Source organism: Physeter macrocephalus, chromosome 19 (genome assembly GCF_002837175.3).
Source record: "Physeter macrocephalus isolate SW-GA chromosome 19, ASM283717v5, whole genome shotgun sequence".
Lineage (NCBI taxonomy): Eukaryota > Metazoa > Chordata > Mammalia > Artiodactyla > Physeteridae > Physeter > Physeter macrocephalus.
The window spans coordinates 10,003,134-10,019,641 of NC_041232.1; the positions used below are offsets into that span (position 1 = coordinate 10,003,134).

Consider the following 16,508-nt stretch of genomic DNA (forward strand, 5'->3'; position numbering starts at 1 on the left):
CGGGAGAGGCCACAACAGTGAGAGGCCCGCGTACCGCAAAAAAAAAAAAAAGAAACCCCCTAGACTTGGCAACTGTGTGTTTGCCGTAAATTCAGAGCAGAAAGAAAGCATTTTTAGAACCTTCCAAAGTGGGCCCGCTGCAGGCAAAACAGAGGGCTGATGCAAGGGCGGGAGCTGTCGAATTCAACAAACCAGTGCCATGAAGAATGGGCGTCCAGTGTAGCTGACTCTGATTTTTCAAAAGAAATAACATACGGATTTTTGGGTGCAATCTCCTGATACTTTAAATGCTGCCAACTAATTCAGAATATTTTTAAATACCACGCAGGCCAAGTAACACAGGTCTGCATGCCAAATCCAACCTGCGAATTCCCATCTCTGCGTTAAGGTTTCCAACATGAAGAACCAAAAAGAGAAGGGGTTGGGCACTCAAAGACCTAAGATCAAGTTTTTGCAACATTATCTGTGGTGATACTGGGTGTGACCTCTTCCTCTATGTGCTCTGAGCTGCAGTTTAGCTTCCTCATCTGTAAAATGGGGGAAGCTACCACATACCCCAAAGGGCTGTTGTCAGAATCATCAACAATGACGAAGCACGTGAACATGTTTCCTAAACCTTAAAATGTTGCAGAAATGGGGCTTCCCTGGTGGCGCAGTGGTTAAGAATCCCCCTGCCAATGCAGGGGCACGGGTTTGAGCCCCGGTCCGGGAAGATCCCACATGCCGCGGAGCAACTAAGCCCGTGAGCCACAACTACTGAGCCTGCGCTCTAGAGCCTGCGAGCCACAACTACTGAGCCTGTGTGCCACAACTACTGAAGCCCGTGCGCCTAGAGCCCATGCTCTGCAGAGAGAGAAGCCACCACAATGAGAAGTCTGCACACCACGATGAAGAGTAGCCCCCGCTCACCGCAACTAGAGAAAGCCCGCGCGTAGCAATGAAGACCCAATGTAGCCAAAAATAAATAAATAAATAAAATAAATTTTAAACTGTTGCAAAAATGGTTTAACACAGGCCAAGAGAAGGGAAGGGGCAATAACAGAGAGAGCAGACAACAAATGAGGCCGTGAAGAGAGAGTGAGAAGGAAATGAGCTGGGTCTTTGCTGGCGTGCAGACCGGAAGAATCTGGACAATAGAATCCACGTCAGGGGTGGAAATATAAATTTAGGAGTTGCCAACATACCAGTGATAAAAGAGGTCACGCAAGTAGATAAATTGACCTGGGTACCTAGGAGAGAAACAGGGAGCCCAGAAAAAGCCTTTGGGAAAATGCAATGTTGCGCTCCACAAAGGGATCAGAGAAGGAGGAGGGGAAGGAAGCGGGCGGGGGGGGGGGGGGGGGGGGGGGGGGGGGGGGGGGGGGGGGGGGGGGGGGGGGGGGGGGGGGGGGGGGGGGGGGGGGAGGGGAGGGGGGGGGGGGGGGGGGGGGGGGGGGGGGGGGGGGGGGGGGGGGGGGGGTGGGGGGTTCTGCGGAGAAGCAGATTTTAAGGAAGGGAGGGGAAATATGGCTGCTACAGAGTGAGATGCATTCTTAGCAAAAGAGAAAACGTGGAAGAACGGCCCAGGCTGCATTAAAAACAGAAAAAGGAGCAGACTAAAGAAGTTAGCAGGGGCAGACAGGGGAGGGGGGGAAAGGAAACCAGAAGGAAAGGGGATCCAGGTGTATCTGCGGATGGGTCACATTAGGCCATGATGTCGACACTGATGGGAGATGCTGGGGGAATAAGGGGGGCGCGCAGAAAGTTACAGGAGGTGTTGAGGTGGAAAAAAGGGGATACAGCAAATAGGAGACCGTCCTGGAGGGTCTGTCTGCTGTGTGCTGAGCGCTCCCACGTCCATATCATGAGGCCTCCTGACAACGAGGGAGGCAGCAGCTCCAGGCTCAGTTCACAGCCCACTTGCAGCAGGGTCTTTCTGTTGTTGCAAGAGGCCCGAGTGTCCATGGCTCATTCAAAAAGGCTCCCAGACTGGCGTCCAGAGGAGAGTCGAGCCGTCTGAGGATCCTTGCGCTGAACCGAGAGGAGATCCCTGGAGGCCTCGGCCCACCTTGCTCATGCTAGCTCACCCTGGGTTCCACTCTTTCAAGCGGCTGCAAGTGTGTGACTCGCTCTCTCCAACAAGAAAACAGAACAGAACATGGCTGTTTCTGCCAAGCGAGTTCTGAATAAGCTGCATTCCATTTCATTAAAACAATTACCTGAGTCCCAGCCAAGAATTACATAAAGCTTCCTCCCAGCACCACCCCTCTCCACCCCCACCCCCATAAAACACACATCATCCTGCTCCTCAAACAGGCAGTCAGGCTGGACACACGGCTCTGAGACCTCCTAGGATGACCCCATGATCATGACCCAGAGGCCAGCCTCTGTATCCTTGCTCGCTGACAGACAGACGTGAGGCTCACAGAAGACCCTCGTGCAAAGCACTCCCCTTACGAGGGCCGACTAGCTGCCCAAAATGCTTCTAGTAGGCACCAGGCCCCTCAAAGCCAAGGGGGCCACTGGTGCCGGAACCCAGCTATTTCTCCCTAAGGCCTGGTGGACAGGATTTGAGTCCGCACAAACCGAGACAAGAGAGACCTGGGAGTGGGGATTCCAGGAGAGGGAGCCTCAAGCCTGGAGAACTGGACAGCCAGCGGAGCTGCAAGCAAGAGCCTGGGGCCACTCCGGCCTCCGCTGCCCACAGGCTAATGGTGTCCCTTTGGCCACAGATAAGAGGTTCCTGATGTGAAGCGAATGGCATTTCGTCCCCTCCCCCAGGCTCCAGCTGCCCACAGGCTGCTCTCTGCCTTTTGTAAAGCCTTGCTCTGCATCCCACCCAGGCAACCCCTTCCAAACTCCAACCAGAGCCCAGCATCTCCCTTGCCCTGACCCCGGTCGGGTTAACATCACCACACCCAAAATAACCCCAGAGGCTCCCTCCACACTAGGGAAGCTCACTGTCTCTGCCTGGCCCTGTCCTTTTTTCTGCACGGGTCACCATGTGCCCCCATCCCCAGCTGAGAGTCACCAGTCACCACCAACCCAGAACCACTTGGCTCCTGTCTCTGCCCACCCAGGGAGGCCGAGAGTCACTCAGGTCAACCACAGGTAGTCACTTATGAGCACCCCTGACCAAATAACTCCAAGCCCACTATGGAAAAGCAAGGTTTTCTTACTTTTTTCCCAGCTTTGTATCATGAAAATGTCTAAACATACAGAGAAGTTGAAAGGCCATTGCAATGAGCACCCATATACCCTCTACCTAGATTCAGTCATAGTCAATGTTTTTGCCACTTTTTTGTACACACTTGTACAAATTTTCTCTCTCCTTCTCTCTCTCTACATATATACACAGTATATACACATATCCCCATTTCTTTTTTTTTACTACATCATTTAAAACTAAGTTGCAGACATCGTGATATTTCACTCCCAAATACTTTCGCATGCACCTAAATAACAATGTTCTCCCATAAAACCACAATACCACAATCACACAAGAAATAAGCATTAAAAGGCCATCTTTAAGGGAAAATTTGGCCACCAGGGCTCTGCTGGGCTTGGCCAACCACATATTCTGCCTGTCAATGGCCTAGCATCCAAGGCCTCCCTGGAGAGGCCAGCCCTGGGCCCCACTGGTTAGGCAATCAATCCATTAGTTGGAAGACTTATCTGGATGTGAATGGACGCTTGAGGCCGGATGTGACTCCAACTGAAAAGGCAACGTGGACCTGGGAGGCCGTGGTGGCTCCAGGCCTATCCCAGGTCAGGAGACCATCTCTGGACAGCCCACCCCTCCTTTTTTTGGGGCCGCACTGCCCAGCATATGGGATCTTGATTCCTTGACCAGCATCGAACCCAGGCCCCCTGCAGTGGAAGCGCAGAGTCCCAACCAATGGACCGCCAGGGAACTCCCCTGGATACCCCTATGAATCTGCTGTTTTGTCAAGATTTCTGGAAAAATTCAACTTCCTAATGCTTTCTCTCCCTCTCTCCCTCCACAGGACATCCTCAATTCTCCACCTCAAAGTTTCCTAGGACTTCCTCCTCTGGAAATGGGCTGGCTCCCAATGGCAGCCATGTGCAAACACCTGAACAAAGACAGGAGAGTGTATGGGGTGGGGGGCACAGAGGGCTCTGATTCCAACCACAAGGAGTGAAGAGGGAGCTCAGAACCCGCCCCAGGTGCTCCGCAGCAGCTGTGCTGTAAGCTCGCAGCCCTGTCTTGAGGCTAACAGGTGACTGAAGAGATAACAGGTAAGAGAGGAATGAGGTCCTCCTCTGAGCAGGAGACACTGCCACAAGTGCCCAGCATCCCATCCTCAGCATGGCATCCCCATGAAAGAACAAATGAGAGGGAAGAAGCCACAGAGAACAGGAAAAAGACAGATGTGAGACACTGAACAGAGAATGTGCGTGTGGGAAGGGGCAGAAAAGATTTTTAGCATCCTAGAAATGGAAAGCAATCAAACCAACAGGCAACCCAAGGGCTTCCCTGGTGGCGCAGTGGTTAAGAATCCGCCTGCCAATGCAGGGGACACGGGTTCGAGCCCTGGTCCGGGAAGATCCCACATGCCGTGGAGCAACTAAGCCCGTGCGCCACAACTACTAAGCCTGCGCTCTGAAGCCCGCGAGCCACAACTACTGAGGCCATGCACTGCAACTACTGAAGCCCGCGCACCTACAGCCCGTGCTCCCCGACAAGAGAGGCCACTGCAGTGAGAAGCCTGCACACCACAACGAAAAGTAGCCCCCGCTCACTGTAACTAGAGAAAGTCCACGTGCAGCAACGAAGACCCAATGCAGCCAAAAATAAAAATAAATAAATAAATTTTTTTTAAAAACAGGCAACCGAGATCGATCCAGTATCATGAACAGACATGTAAAAATGGTTACAAGCCCAATCTGCATTTAAATCACAGCTCTGCCACTCACTAGTTATAGAACTTGGGCAAGCGGGCGCACCCTTTCTGTGCCTCCATTTTACCATCTGTAAAATGGGTAGCAGTAATAATAACGGAACCTGCACCTCATAGGGCCAACATGATTCAATGAAACAATGTATGTAAGGTACCCAGCACAGGGCCTGCACACATTAAGTGCTCAATAAACATTACAGTAAGAGTTCTGCAAACACTGTAAAAAAGAAAAAGTGTTCTACAGATGGCTGTTATTATTAACGAAGGCACTGAGACCAGGACAACCCAGGGAAGGGCTGGAACGAGAGTGAAGCTGGGAGGAAGTTTTTTCAACATCTCTGGCCTTGGAACAAGGTAAAGGCCCAAGGGAAGCTTTGGAGAGTCGGCACACTCAGGCACGATGAATAAATGGGGGAGGAGGGCTGGTCAGCACATCCACAGTTAATTTGGCCTTCCACTGGCCAATGCACAGCCACCCCTGGGGAAACTGGAAGAAAAGAATACTGAGATGTTCCCTCGGGGGACTTCAAACCCACAGTGGCAGGGCTCTGGCCCCCAGCAGCCTGAACATTTCCACACTAAGCTATGGCTGCCCAGCAGAAAGGGCACCTGCTTAAGAATCCAGCACTCCAGGGTCTGAATCCCAGCTCTGCACCTCACTAGCACACAGCCCCGGAGAAGATCTGGCCCTGACGCAGAGCCCCACTAGGAACTCACCATAACCCCACGGGCCGCGCCTGTCACAGGCCCAGCAGCTGGGTGCCCTGACCCTAGCCTAACACACAGAGGCACCACAGATGGGTGAGCCCAAAGTCCAGACTTTCCATGGAACAGAGAGGCTCCGTAGCCCGGAATGCCCCAGGCAACTCCCCTGCTCCCCAGTACTCCCCCCAAGGACAATGAGGCACTGTGTTCCAGAGGGTCAAGACTGCTGAGAAGCTGCACGAAGACAGGTCCAGATTCCAGCAGCAACTGGGCATTGCCAACAGCTGGCTGTTCCCCCTGCAAGGGATGGGAAAGGCAAAGCTATCAAGGCCTGAACCAGACCACCCTTTGCCACCATGACCATATGGGATGGCCCCCAGGGCAGAAATGTAAAAGGTACCTAGCAATTACTCAGGAGGCCCCATGGCTCATCCCCCTGGTTAATTACTGAGCACTTACTACCTTATTATGATGAAGATGACCAAATCTGGAATTGGATCAATCTGGGTTACAATCCCAGTGCCCCCCACTGAATTTCCCTGACTCAGATTTCTGCATCTGTAAAGCGGAGATTAAACACCTCCCCTCGGAATGGCTGGGATGATACCAAGGAATGCTGAGTAGGATGCCTGGCTCCCATCAAGCGCACGTGATCATTATTAGCCCCCAGCTGTGGTCACTGTCCCCACCCCAAAGTGCACTAGACACGTGAAGGAGGGGAGAGAGAGGAGTCAGGTCCGAAAACATAATCAGAGTGCATCTCAGTGTTATGAGAACTCTGTCCAGGAAACTCCAGCCAGAACTAGAACAGGGAGAACTCCCAGCCAAACCAGCATCTAAACAGTAATGAGAAAAGCCACCAGCAGCCACCCCGCAGCACAAAGCAGAGAGAACACACACGGAAGGGCAGGACGTGCTGTGTTTATGTTTTTCTGCCCAAAGAGCTATAAATTTGTAACTTATTAAACAACACACGGTGAGTTTGTCACTAACAGCTACAGGAAGGGGAGAGTTCCCCAATTTTTTTTCATACCAAAAAAAGTCACAGCAGAGACTCTGACCCCTCTAGACTTGCTACATGTCAAACACCCCTGTTTCAGGGACCAAGAGGCTCACAGCTGAGAGCACTCTCAGGAGAAAAATAAAAACAAGAGGCCTGGCCTATGTGTCCAGCCTAACTAGGAAAACAGCTGACGGGCAGGGTGCTGAGCAGCCATCCAGACAGCTGATGGGGCCTGAGCGCAGAGGCAAATTCCTCTCTCCTCCTGCACAGCCCATTCCTCCCACCCCAGGCTCCGCTCAGCCAGGCGTGGCTGGCCCCCTGGGAGCTTAGGCCAAGGAAGCTGGGCAGCCCACATTCAGACAACTGAGGAGCCTATGGTGGGAAGCAGCAGAAGTTAGAAGTGGCAGCCATACCCCACTGCGACCCCTCCTCAGGAAGAAAGGCCTCGGGGTACACAGAGCTGCAGACCTAGGAGCTAGGGATTAGGCTTTTAGCCATGATTTTGTCATTCTGTGGCTGTGCAACCCTCAGCAAGTGAATCAACCTCTCTCAGCCTCAGTTTTCTCAATTTGTAAAAGGCAGGTAGTAATGATAGCAGTGGCCCTAAGGGGGTCTCAGAAAGGGCTGCTGTGAGGACAAGATGAGTTGAGGCACAGGGAAGTACTCCATGAACAGCAAATTTAAATTCCTACAATCCACTCTGCCAGGGCACTCTCTTTCCTTTCAGAGACGAACTCAGTTTCCTGGCCCTAAATGGAAGACTGTCAGAGGACAGGAATTCCGGGCTTCAACTGCAAACTCTAAAAAGACTTTCTCAGTCCTTCAAACAGCAAGGGGACTGTCTAGAAGCAACAGAACCCCCATCAACGTTTCAGAAACTGTAACTCTGCTTGCAAATTCCCACTGGGAAAGCACTGAGACTCACAGATCCTGATTCGAAAAATATCCCCCCAGCCTCCTTTCAGCTCAGTTACTTTTATGTGAAAAAAAAAAAAAAAAATACCTGCCTGAAAGCCATGCCAACCTTGAGTGTGTTGGAAAAATGGGTGCCAAGCCAGACCCAAAGGCAGAACTATGCTTGGCAACCATCTCACTCTGCAAAACAGGCAGGACCGGACACCATACCCAGCTCCAGGATCTCAGGGTCAGTGGGGTGGGGAGGCACCCTGATCCCAAAAGGAAGCCTCCGGGAAGCAGTCAAGTCCCAATCCTCCTCCCTGTTCCCTTGGAAATTCAGTGCCTACAAATAGCCAATCTTAATTTAGTGCCCTGTGTGCTCAGGGGAGGCCCATCAGTCCTGTCTGATGAATCCACCCCTCAGAGCCTGAGACAGAGAAAGCAACAGCGGTCACACAAGCCACCCACAGTCCACAGAGGGAAGACAAGGCTCCTACAGAGAAGAAACTTTTCCCCCCTCCTCAACTCCCCGGCTCAGAGGCCCTCCAGCTACAGGCGTGAAGGGGAGGGAGGGAGAGTGAATCCTCCCACTCCAGAGTTCACACCACTCAAGGCATTCCTAGAACCCTGGCACCAAGCTCCCTGGGTTTAGTGTCTGGTTCCAGGAGATACTTTCCCCTGCCCTAACACCAGATCAAGACTGGACTGAGAAGAGTAATTTGGGAGCTCCACTAAAACAGCTCAACGAAAACAGTAAAAACTCTGTTCTGGGCATCTTAACTTCCTCACCTGCGTGGCTTCCCGCAAGTTATGCTGCTGCGGGGGTGGAGGGAACGTTACCAGCCTGGACAAGTTCAAAGATGGCCATACCTTGGGGCCCACTTCCCACCTCATTTCTCTGGCATTTCACCAGTCTGTCTCCCCAGCTTACTCTTCTAGGATGAGGCTGATCTGTGATATAAAAGGGGAGGGGCTGGTCCACAGAGTGGCCAGGGCAGTCAGTGAAATGGACTGGGGGGATCAGTGGGACAGGAGGGAAACTTGTCTTTGTGGAGGCTCAGAAGCTCATCAGAGGCTATGTCATCAGAGGTTTATCTCTAACTTGTGAATCTGACCTGTAAAATGAAAGGCGTCGGCTCGGTGGGGCTACCCCTGAAGTGGGGATGTCAGTCTGTGAAGGGGTGGTCCTCGAGGGGGTGGGAGCAGATCCTGGGATTGAGGACCCCGCCTGTGAGATTAGGCAGCTGATCCCCAAATTGGGTGTTCCATCTGTGCGATGGGGGTGGGGGAAAGGTCTGTGAAGTGAGGGTCCCACAGCTGGGGAGGTGGTCAGGTCCAGGCAGTGGGGGCCCGTCCCTGAGGCGGACGGGGCGGGTCCTTGACGTGGGTCCCTGAAGCTGCTCTGGGAGATGGGGGTGGAACCCCGAGGTCGAGGGTCCGGAGGTGGGGTCGTCCTCGAAGCGAGGGGGTGGCAGCTGTGAGGACGGTGCGGGGCTGGCCTTGGCCTGGGACTCAGGCCCAGAGCGGGATCCCGGCCCCGCAGAGCCCGGGCCGGCCGAAACCAGAGCCGGGACCCGGGCCGCCGCGGGTGAGATTCCGCCTGCCGCTCGCTCGCGCCCGCACCGGCCTGGGGCCGCGCACCCCTCACTGCCTACTCCCTCGGCCTCCCGCTCACTCACCGAGGTCGTCCATGGCGGGGCCGCGGGCGCCGGGAGCCGGCTCGGCGTCGCGCTCGCTGCCCGTCCCGGGGCCGCTCCTCACCGCCGCGCAACTTTTCCGCTGCGAGCCTCGGCCCGGAACGGAACGCGCCGCCGCCGCGCGCGCCCGCGCCCGCCCCGCGTCCCGCCCCCCGCCCCCAGCTGCCCCCGCGAGCACGCGCGCCCCGCCCCCGCCGCGCGCTCCGCCGGTGGTCGCCCCCGCGAGGCTGCTGGCCCCGCCCCGTGAGCACGCTGGACCCGCCCCCGCCGCCGGCCCACCAGAGCGCGCGCAGCCTGGACGGTGGGCGCCGCTGGGCGAGGCGGCAGCGCCGCCTTGTGGCCGAGCAGGCAGGTGGGACGCTCCCAGGCCTTCAGGCCCTCTGTCAGTCTTTCTCTGAGAGTCACATGCCTGACTGGCTAACAGATCCATCTGGCTGTCTTGACGTCTCACAATCTGACCTATGTCTGTCCATCCATCAGTCACTCATTCATCACATGTCTGTCCACTGGAGAGTCATATTTGTCCGTCTGTCTATATCCCAGTAAGTCGCCTCCCAAGAGGACCCTACATCAGTACCAGGCGAGGCCGGGAACATTTGGAGGACCTTTTCTCGGGGCGCCCTCTGGATTGATGGCAGTGAAGCTCGCAGCCCAGGCTTTGGGGCCAGATTCAATATTTTCGAGGTTATATATCCTTTAATCTTCCACATATCCATCCTCCCTAGACGGAGATTTTTCCGAAACTCTGCATGGAGCAAAAAAGGACCCCACCTTAGACAGTAAAGGAAAAGCTACAGGGACGTTACACCCGGCGCTGGGCTAGTTTCCTGAAACACCCCACTGCCATCCCAGACTCCAGAGGGGTTTTGCTCCCACAGACTCAGAAATCGGGTAACAGGGGCTTCCCTGGTGGCACAGTGGTTAAGAATCCGCCTGCCAATGCAGGGGACACGGGTTCGAGCCCTGTCCGGGAAGATCCCACATGCCGCAGAGCAGCTAAGCCCATGCACCACAACTACTGAGCCTGCGCTGTAGAACCCATGAGCCACAACTACTGAAGCCTGAGCACCTAGAGCCTGTGCTCCACAACGAAGAGTAGCCCCCGCTCACCGCAACTAGAGAAAGCCCACTCGCAGCAACAAAGACCCAACGCAGCCAAAAAAAAAAAAATTTCCCCTTCCCACAGAAAACCAGCCAAGACCCTCTGTGTTGGGTTAGGTTCTCCAGGAAGCAGATGTTGAGATAGAGCTGGAGGAATGCCTGTGTGAGAGAAAGAGGAAGAGGCAGGATGGCAAGGAGAATCTTGGATATGACAAAGATAAGCCAACTCAATTGGGAGCCCTGGAACAAAATTTCATCAGAGGAGTCCCCATTGGGCAGAAATGTCCAGGCCCCAATTCCCCCACCATGTTCAGCTATCAGCTGGGGATGCCCATGAAGTGTGTGGCCTTGTCCTGAAGGCCCTGCATCTGGAAGCTGTCATTTTCTCAAGCTGGATGACAAGCTCTTTTTTGAAGGCAGAACCAAGTGGCTCTCCTCTGTGGATGCCACATTCTCTTCCATTAAAATTCAAGAGCTAAGACTGCTTCCCAGCTAGGCAGTCTATTGCATGCCCTTCCAACACCTTCCATGTACTTCTGTGTTGTAGGTACTTCTCTCTGCTGTAATTTACATTTAGTGGTAGGATTGTTTGATAAATGTCTCTCTCCCTTTCAGACTAAAAGTGCACAAGGGCAGAAACCATGTCCATTTTTGCTCATATCTGTACTTAGTCTGTGTGTTTCACATAGTAAGCACTCAATATATATTTGCTGAATGGCTGGCAGATGTTGTGCCTGACACTTGGAACAAAGCAAACTGTAGTCCCTTTCCTCAGAAAGTTCACAGTTTAGTGGAAGATTAAGATAGTGAGATCACTCATTCATTCACTCAATGATGAGATATTTATTGGCACTCCCTTCGAACAGGTTCTGTATTGGGGCTGGTGATACAATGATGAATAAGACTGATATGGTGCCTGCCTCCTTGGGATTTAGTCCAAAAGGGCAGACAGAAGAGCAAACAGGCCTGTATAAAGGATGAATAACCTCACACCATTCCCAGCTGCCTGGAACAGCATATGCAAAGGCCTTTAGGCAAGACAGCGACCATGGTGCATTGGAAGAACTAGAAGGAAATTGCAGCATGGAATACAAGGTGAAGACTGATAATGGGGGTACAGGGAGGTTAGCAGGGGCACCTATCCTGCATCACACACTGGGCTAAAGCTGGGAGAGGCATAAAGAAGAACCCACAATTAGTCTAATTCACATTAAGCCCTGGAGTTTCTGGGGTGAACGGTATGCTAAGACTGTAATAGGGGATATTACAACGGGGATGTAATGTCACATTTCCTCTAGAGGAGGTCAATGTGTTCTCTTCAGAACAATAGTAACAATTATAATTGTACTATCAATATAATGAACAGGTTGTGGGCTGGGTGCTTTCCATGCTTTTTTGCATTTAATTCTGACCACAAGCCTAGGAGATGACCACTATTATCCCCTTTTCCAGTTGGAAAAGTTAAGAATAAAGAGATTGAGTTACCCAAGGCCACAGAGCTAGTAAGTGGGAAGACTGGGATCTGAACCTGGAAATTCTTTGCTAAGGCCTGTGCAGGAGACCTGCTACTGTGCCAGGTGAAACCATTATCCTTAGACCAATACCAGGACATAAAATTGTCCCTGTCTCAAAGGTCTCAAACCTTTTTCAAAGCAATATGCCCTGGAGAGGAAAAACAAGACATCAATTGAGCCGTCAATTTTGCCCTTGGTGGTTGGAGTTCTAAGGAGAACTCAGTCTGGAGTTCAGTGCTGGTGACCTTGGACACTCAGACCCCTGCTTGGGATTTCCTAATGTAAAGAGCCCCAAAACACCTTTTCCTGGGACTTCCCTGGTGGTCCAGTGTCTAAGAATCCGTCTTCCAATGCAGGGGACACAGGTTCCATCCCTGGTTGGGGAACTAAGATCCCACATGCCACAGGGCAGCTAAGCCTGCGTGCCACATCTACTGGGCCCGTGCGCTCTGGAGCCTGCGAGCCACAACTAAAGAGAAGCCCACAGGCCGCAACTAGAGAGAAGCCCGCGCACCGCAACGAAGAGCCCGTGTGCTGCAACGAAAGATACCGTGTGCCGCAACTAAGACCTGATGCAGCCAAAAATAAATAATCAATAAATAAAAAAAATTTTTTAAAGGATCTTAAAAAAAAAAAAACACCTTTTCCTCCCCTCGGGGACTCCCATCCCCCAGCCATCAGACTTGGTTAACTCAAACCAGGGTTTCTCATACTTCTTAAGGATGAACTGGCATTGCCTTTCCGCGCTACCCAGACAGGGGTCCATACGGCGTTGCTCTGGATTCCCATAGTAACTTAAAGGGAAATTTTCACAATGTCCGGAGCCCTTGATGTCCAGCAAATGAAGGAGGAGGATGTCCTCAAATTCCTTGCAGCAGGAACCCACTTAGGTGGCACCAACCTTGACTTCCAAATGGAACAGTACATCTACAAAGGAAAAGTGATGGCACCTACATCATAAGTCTGAAGAGAACCTGGGAGAAGTTTCTGTTGGCACCTCGTGCCACTGTTGCCATTGAAAACCCAGCTGATGTCAGTGTCATATCCTCCAGGAATACTGGCCAGTGAGCTGGGCTGAAGTTTGCTGCTGTCACTGGAGCCACTCCTATTGCTGACCACTTCACTCCTGGAAACTTCACTAACCAGATCCAGGCAGCCTTCCAGGAGCCAAGACTTCTGGTGGTTACTGATCCCAGGGCTGACCACCAGCCTGGTGGTCACAGGTCACAGCCTGGCCTCTAACAGAGGCCTCTTACGTTAACCTGCCTACCATTGGTCTGTGTAACAGATTCTCCTCTGCACTGTGTGGACATTGTCATCCCGTGCCAACAAGGGAGCTCACTCAGTGGGTCTGATGTGGTGGATACTCACCCGGGAAGTTCTGCACGCGTGTGGCACCATCTACTGTGAACACCCATGGGAGGTCATGCCTGATCTCTACTTCTACAGAGATCCTGAAGAGATTGAAAAGGAAGAGCAGGCAGCAGCTGAGAAGGCTGTGACCAAGGAGGAATTTCAGGGTGAATGGGCCGCCCTTCCTCCTGAGTTCATTGCTACTCGACCTGAGGTGGCGGACTCGTCCGAAGGTGTGCAGGTGCCCTCTGCCTATTCAGCAATCCCCCGCTGAAGGCTGGTCTGCAGCTCCCACTACTCAGGCCACTGAATGGGTAGAACACCCACTGAGTAGTCTTAAGCTGTTCTTCCACAAACTCTTAAAATGGAAATAGGTTGACGGAAAATAGCCTCAAAAAGAAAAAAAAAAGAACTGACATTGACAGGACATTGATGGACAGCCCTGCCAAAACTGAATTCAAGGTCCTCACGGTGAGAAAACAGCCTCCAAGAAAGTAGATCCTCCATGGGATCACTCCACAGCCGAATGTTCTGAGGCCCTCTAGTCCATGGAATGTCAGTGTTTTCAGACATGTGCTGTTCCTTCCACCTGGATGGCTCTTGATGCCTCTTCCTGTCCCAGCCCACAGACCCCTCTGCTTAGCAGTGTGGGGTAGAGGTTAAGTGCACAGCTCATTGGACTGACTCCACCCAGGTGCTAATGCCAGCTTTGTTCCTTGCTGGTGCTGAATCTCAGACAATTCACTCTTTGTGCCAGTTTCCTCCTCTGTAGAAAGAAGATAAATAATACCTACCTGTCAGAGGCATCATAGGATTAAACAAGATACTACACATTTACTTAGCATAATCCTTGTCACTAACAAGCACTCTCTAACTCAGCGCTATCCCCTAGAAACAAAATGCAAGCCACATATTAAAAATTTTTTAATTTTAAAATTAGTAATTAAAAATTTTTTAAATTAGTAATGAAAAATTTTCTAGTAGCCACATTAAAAAAGATAAAAAGAAACAGTTAAAATTAATCTTAGTATATTTTACCGAATCCAGTCTATCCTAAATGTTATCATTTCAACTTGTAATCAATATAAAAAATATCAGTGAGATAGCTCACTTTTTTAAATAGGAAGTCTTTGAAATCATATGTGCATTTTACACTGACAGCACATTTCATTTCCACTAGCCACAGTCCAAGGGCTCAGTAGCCACATGTGACTAGTGGCTACCACACTGGACAGCACAGATTTAGATGATAGTTGGCATCATTATTTGGGGGGATTTCAACCTAAAAGCCATTCCCCCAGAAAACCATTCCCTGGCCTGGTAGACTATGTCAGGGCTCCTGTTATTAAGACCTTTTTTTTTAGCACCCTGAAAGCACTCCTCATAATTATACAGTTGACTCTTGGAAAACACTGGTTTGAATGGAGCGGTTCCACCTACAAGCAGATTTTTTTTTTTCAATAAATTCAGATAGTACTACACAACCCATGGTTAACTGAATCCGCGAATGCAGAACTGAAGATACAGAGGGCCGACTATGGCACTTAAGCATGCAGGGATTTTGGTATATTCGGGGCTCCTGGAACCAATCGCAGATAACGAGGGACGGCTGTAATTAAACACTTATGCACTCGTTTGCATCTGTCCATTTCCTGCCAGATTCTAGGCTTCAGGAAGGCAGAGACTAAGTCTGTCTCATTCACTGCTCTACCCCAGTACCTGACACAGGACACAGCACATAGTAGGTGCTGAATAAAAATATGTTGTGTGAATAACATTTGTTAAGTACCCATTTAATGAATTAAGTTTACCACTGCACTAATTGATGTTGGGAAGAAAGAGGGGATTAAGGGGAAAAAAAGATTTAGAAGAATAAATTCCAGAGCTTACAATACAGATGTGGAAGTTTTCTTTACAAAAACAGTAGTTGTTCATTGCAGAAAGAATTTTAGAAAAACAACAACAACAGATAAACCGAGATATAAAAATTAAAAATATCCATAATCCCCCCAAAATTAATGACCAGTTGTAGATTCTTCTAGACCAGTCTTTTACACACATTGACACACATATTGGGAACATTTATTGTTTAGCATGTGGGAAGCAACATGTTAAGTCTTTTACATTATCATCTCATTTAATCCTCACGAAGATCCAATGGGGGTTTTATGCCTATTTTCCAGGCCAGGAAACTGAGGCTCATAAATGAAGTCACGTGCCCAAGGCCACACAAGTACGAAGTGGCAAAGTCGGGATTCAAACCCAGGACTGTCTGACTTTACAGTCTAGGACATGGCTCCTGAAGGGGAGCTTGGGGACTGTGTCACACACCCCTTGGCAAGTTCAAGTTCCCCAGAGGGTTTGAACACAATGCCTTGAGGAGGCCCTGCTGTTTCTGAATTTGGGGGGAGGGCACCCCGCCCTGCTGTTTCTGAATTTGGGGGGAGGGCACCCCCCCCCCCACTCATTGTCCTGCTTAAAATCTTCCTGACAGCAGAATAAAGCCCAGTGATTTTCCACCAACTCTCCTTTCTCCTTTCTCAGCTCCAGTCACAGGGAAAGACTTCAATTTTTTGGCTGCACCGTGCAGCTTGCCAGATCATAGGTCCCTGACCAGGGATTGAACCCAGGCCCTCAGCAGTGAAAGAGTGGAGTCCTAACCACTGGACTGCCAGGGAGTTTCTGGGAATGACTTTCAATTCCTCCAAGAGACCACATCCTCCTGGCTCCAGAACCCTGCAGGTACTGATACCCCGGCTAAAAGGCATCCTGTCCTCTTTCTCCTGGTTAACTTCTCTCCTCCTTCAGTTCACAGCTCAACACCCCCTCCTCCAGGAGGCCTTCCCTGACCACCACCCAGGCTTGGATAATTGGTCCCACAACCCCCACCAAAGCATATAACTCTGTGTCAGGCACCATGGGGAACCTTTTTCCTATATTATCTCATGTAATACCCACAAAATCTCTACAGCACTGGCACATTGGAATGACCTGGGAAGCTTTTATTTTTTTGGCTGCTTTGGGTCATCGTTGTTGTGCGGGCTTTCTCTAGTTGCGTTGAACGGGGGCTACCTTTCATTGCCGTGCACAGGCTTCTCATTGCGGTGGCTTCTTTTGTTGCAGAGCACGGGCTCTAGGCACGCGGGCTTCACTAGTTGTGGTGCACGGGCTTAGTTGCTCTGCGGCATGTGGGATCTTCCCAGACCAGGGATCGAACCCGTATCCCCTGCATTGGCAGGTGGATTCTTTTTTTTTTTTTTAAACATCTTTATCGGAGTATAATTGCTTTACAATGGTGTGTTAGTTTCTGCTGTATAACAAAGTGAATCAGCTGTAC

General features: G+C 51.2%; 1 protein-coding gene and 1 pseudogene across 2 annotated transcripts in view; one reads left to right on the forward strand and one right to left on the reverse strand.

Moving 5' to 3' along the window:
- PXN (paxillin) overlaps positions 1 to 9,305 on the reverse strand; it is a 42,995-nt gene extending 33,690 nt beyond the window's left edge. Inside the window, exon 1 of one of the 2 annotated variants that reach the window (XM_055080320.1) lies at positions 9,186 to 9,305. In XM_055080320.1, coding sequence (XP_054936295.1) covers positions 9,186 to 9,198 — 13 coding nt within the window. In that variant the 5' untranslated portion in view covers positions 9,199 to 9,305. Of the gene's footprint in view, positions 1 to 5,618; positions 5,899 to 9,185 lie in introns of those variants that run through there. The other variant, XM_028479995.2, reaches the window with a different exon arrangement.
- Positions 9,306 to 12,608: 3,303 nt separating this feature from the next.
- On the forward strand, positions 12,609 to 13,545 carry LOC112064098 (40S ribosomal protein SA-like; annotated as a pseudogene).
- The last annotated feature ends 2,963 nt before the right edge of the window (positions 13,546 to 16,508 follow it).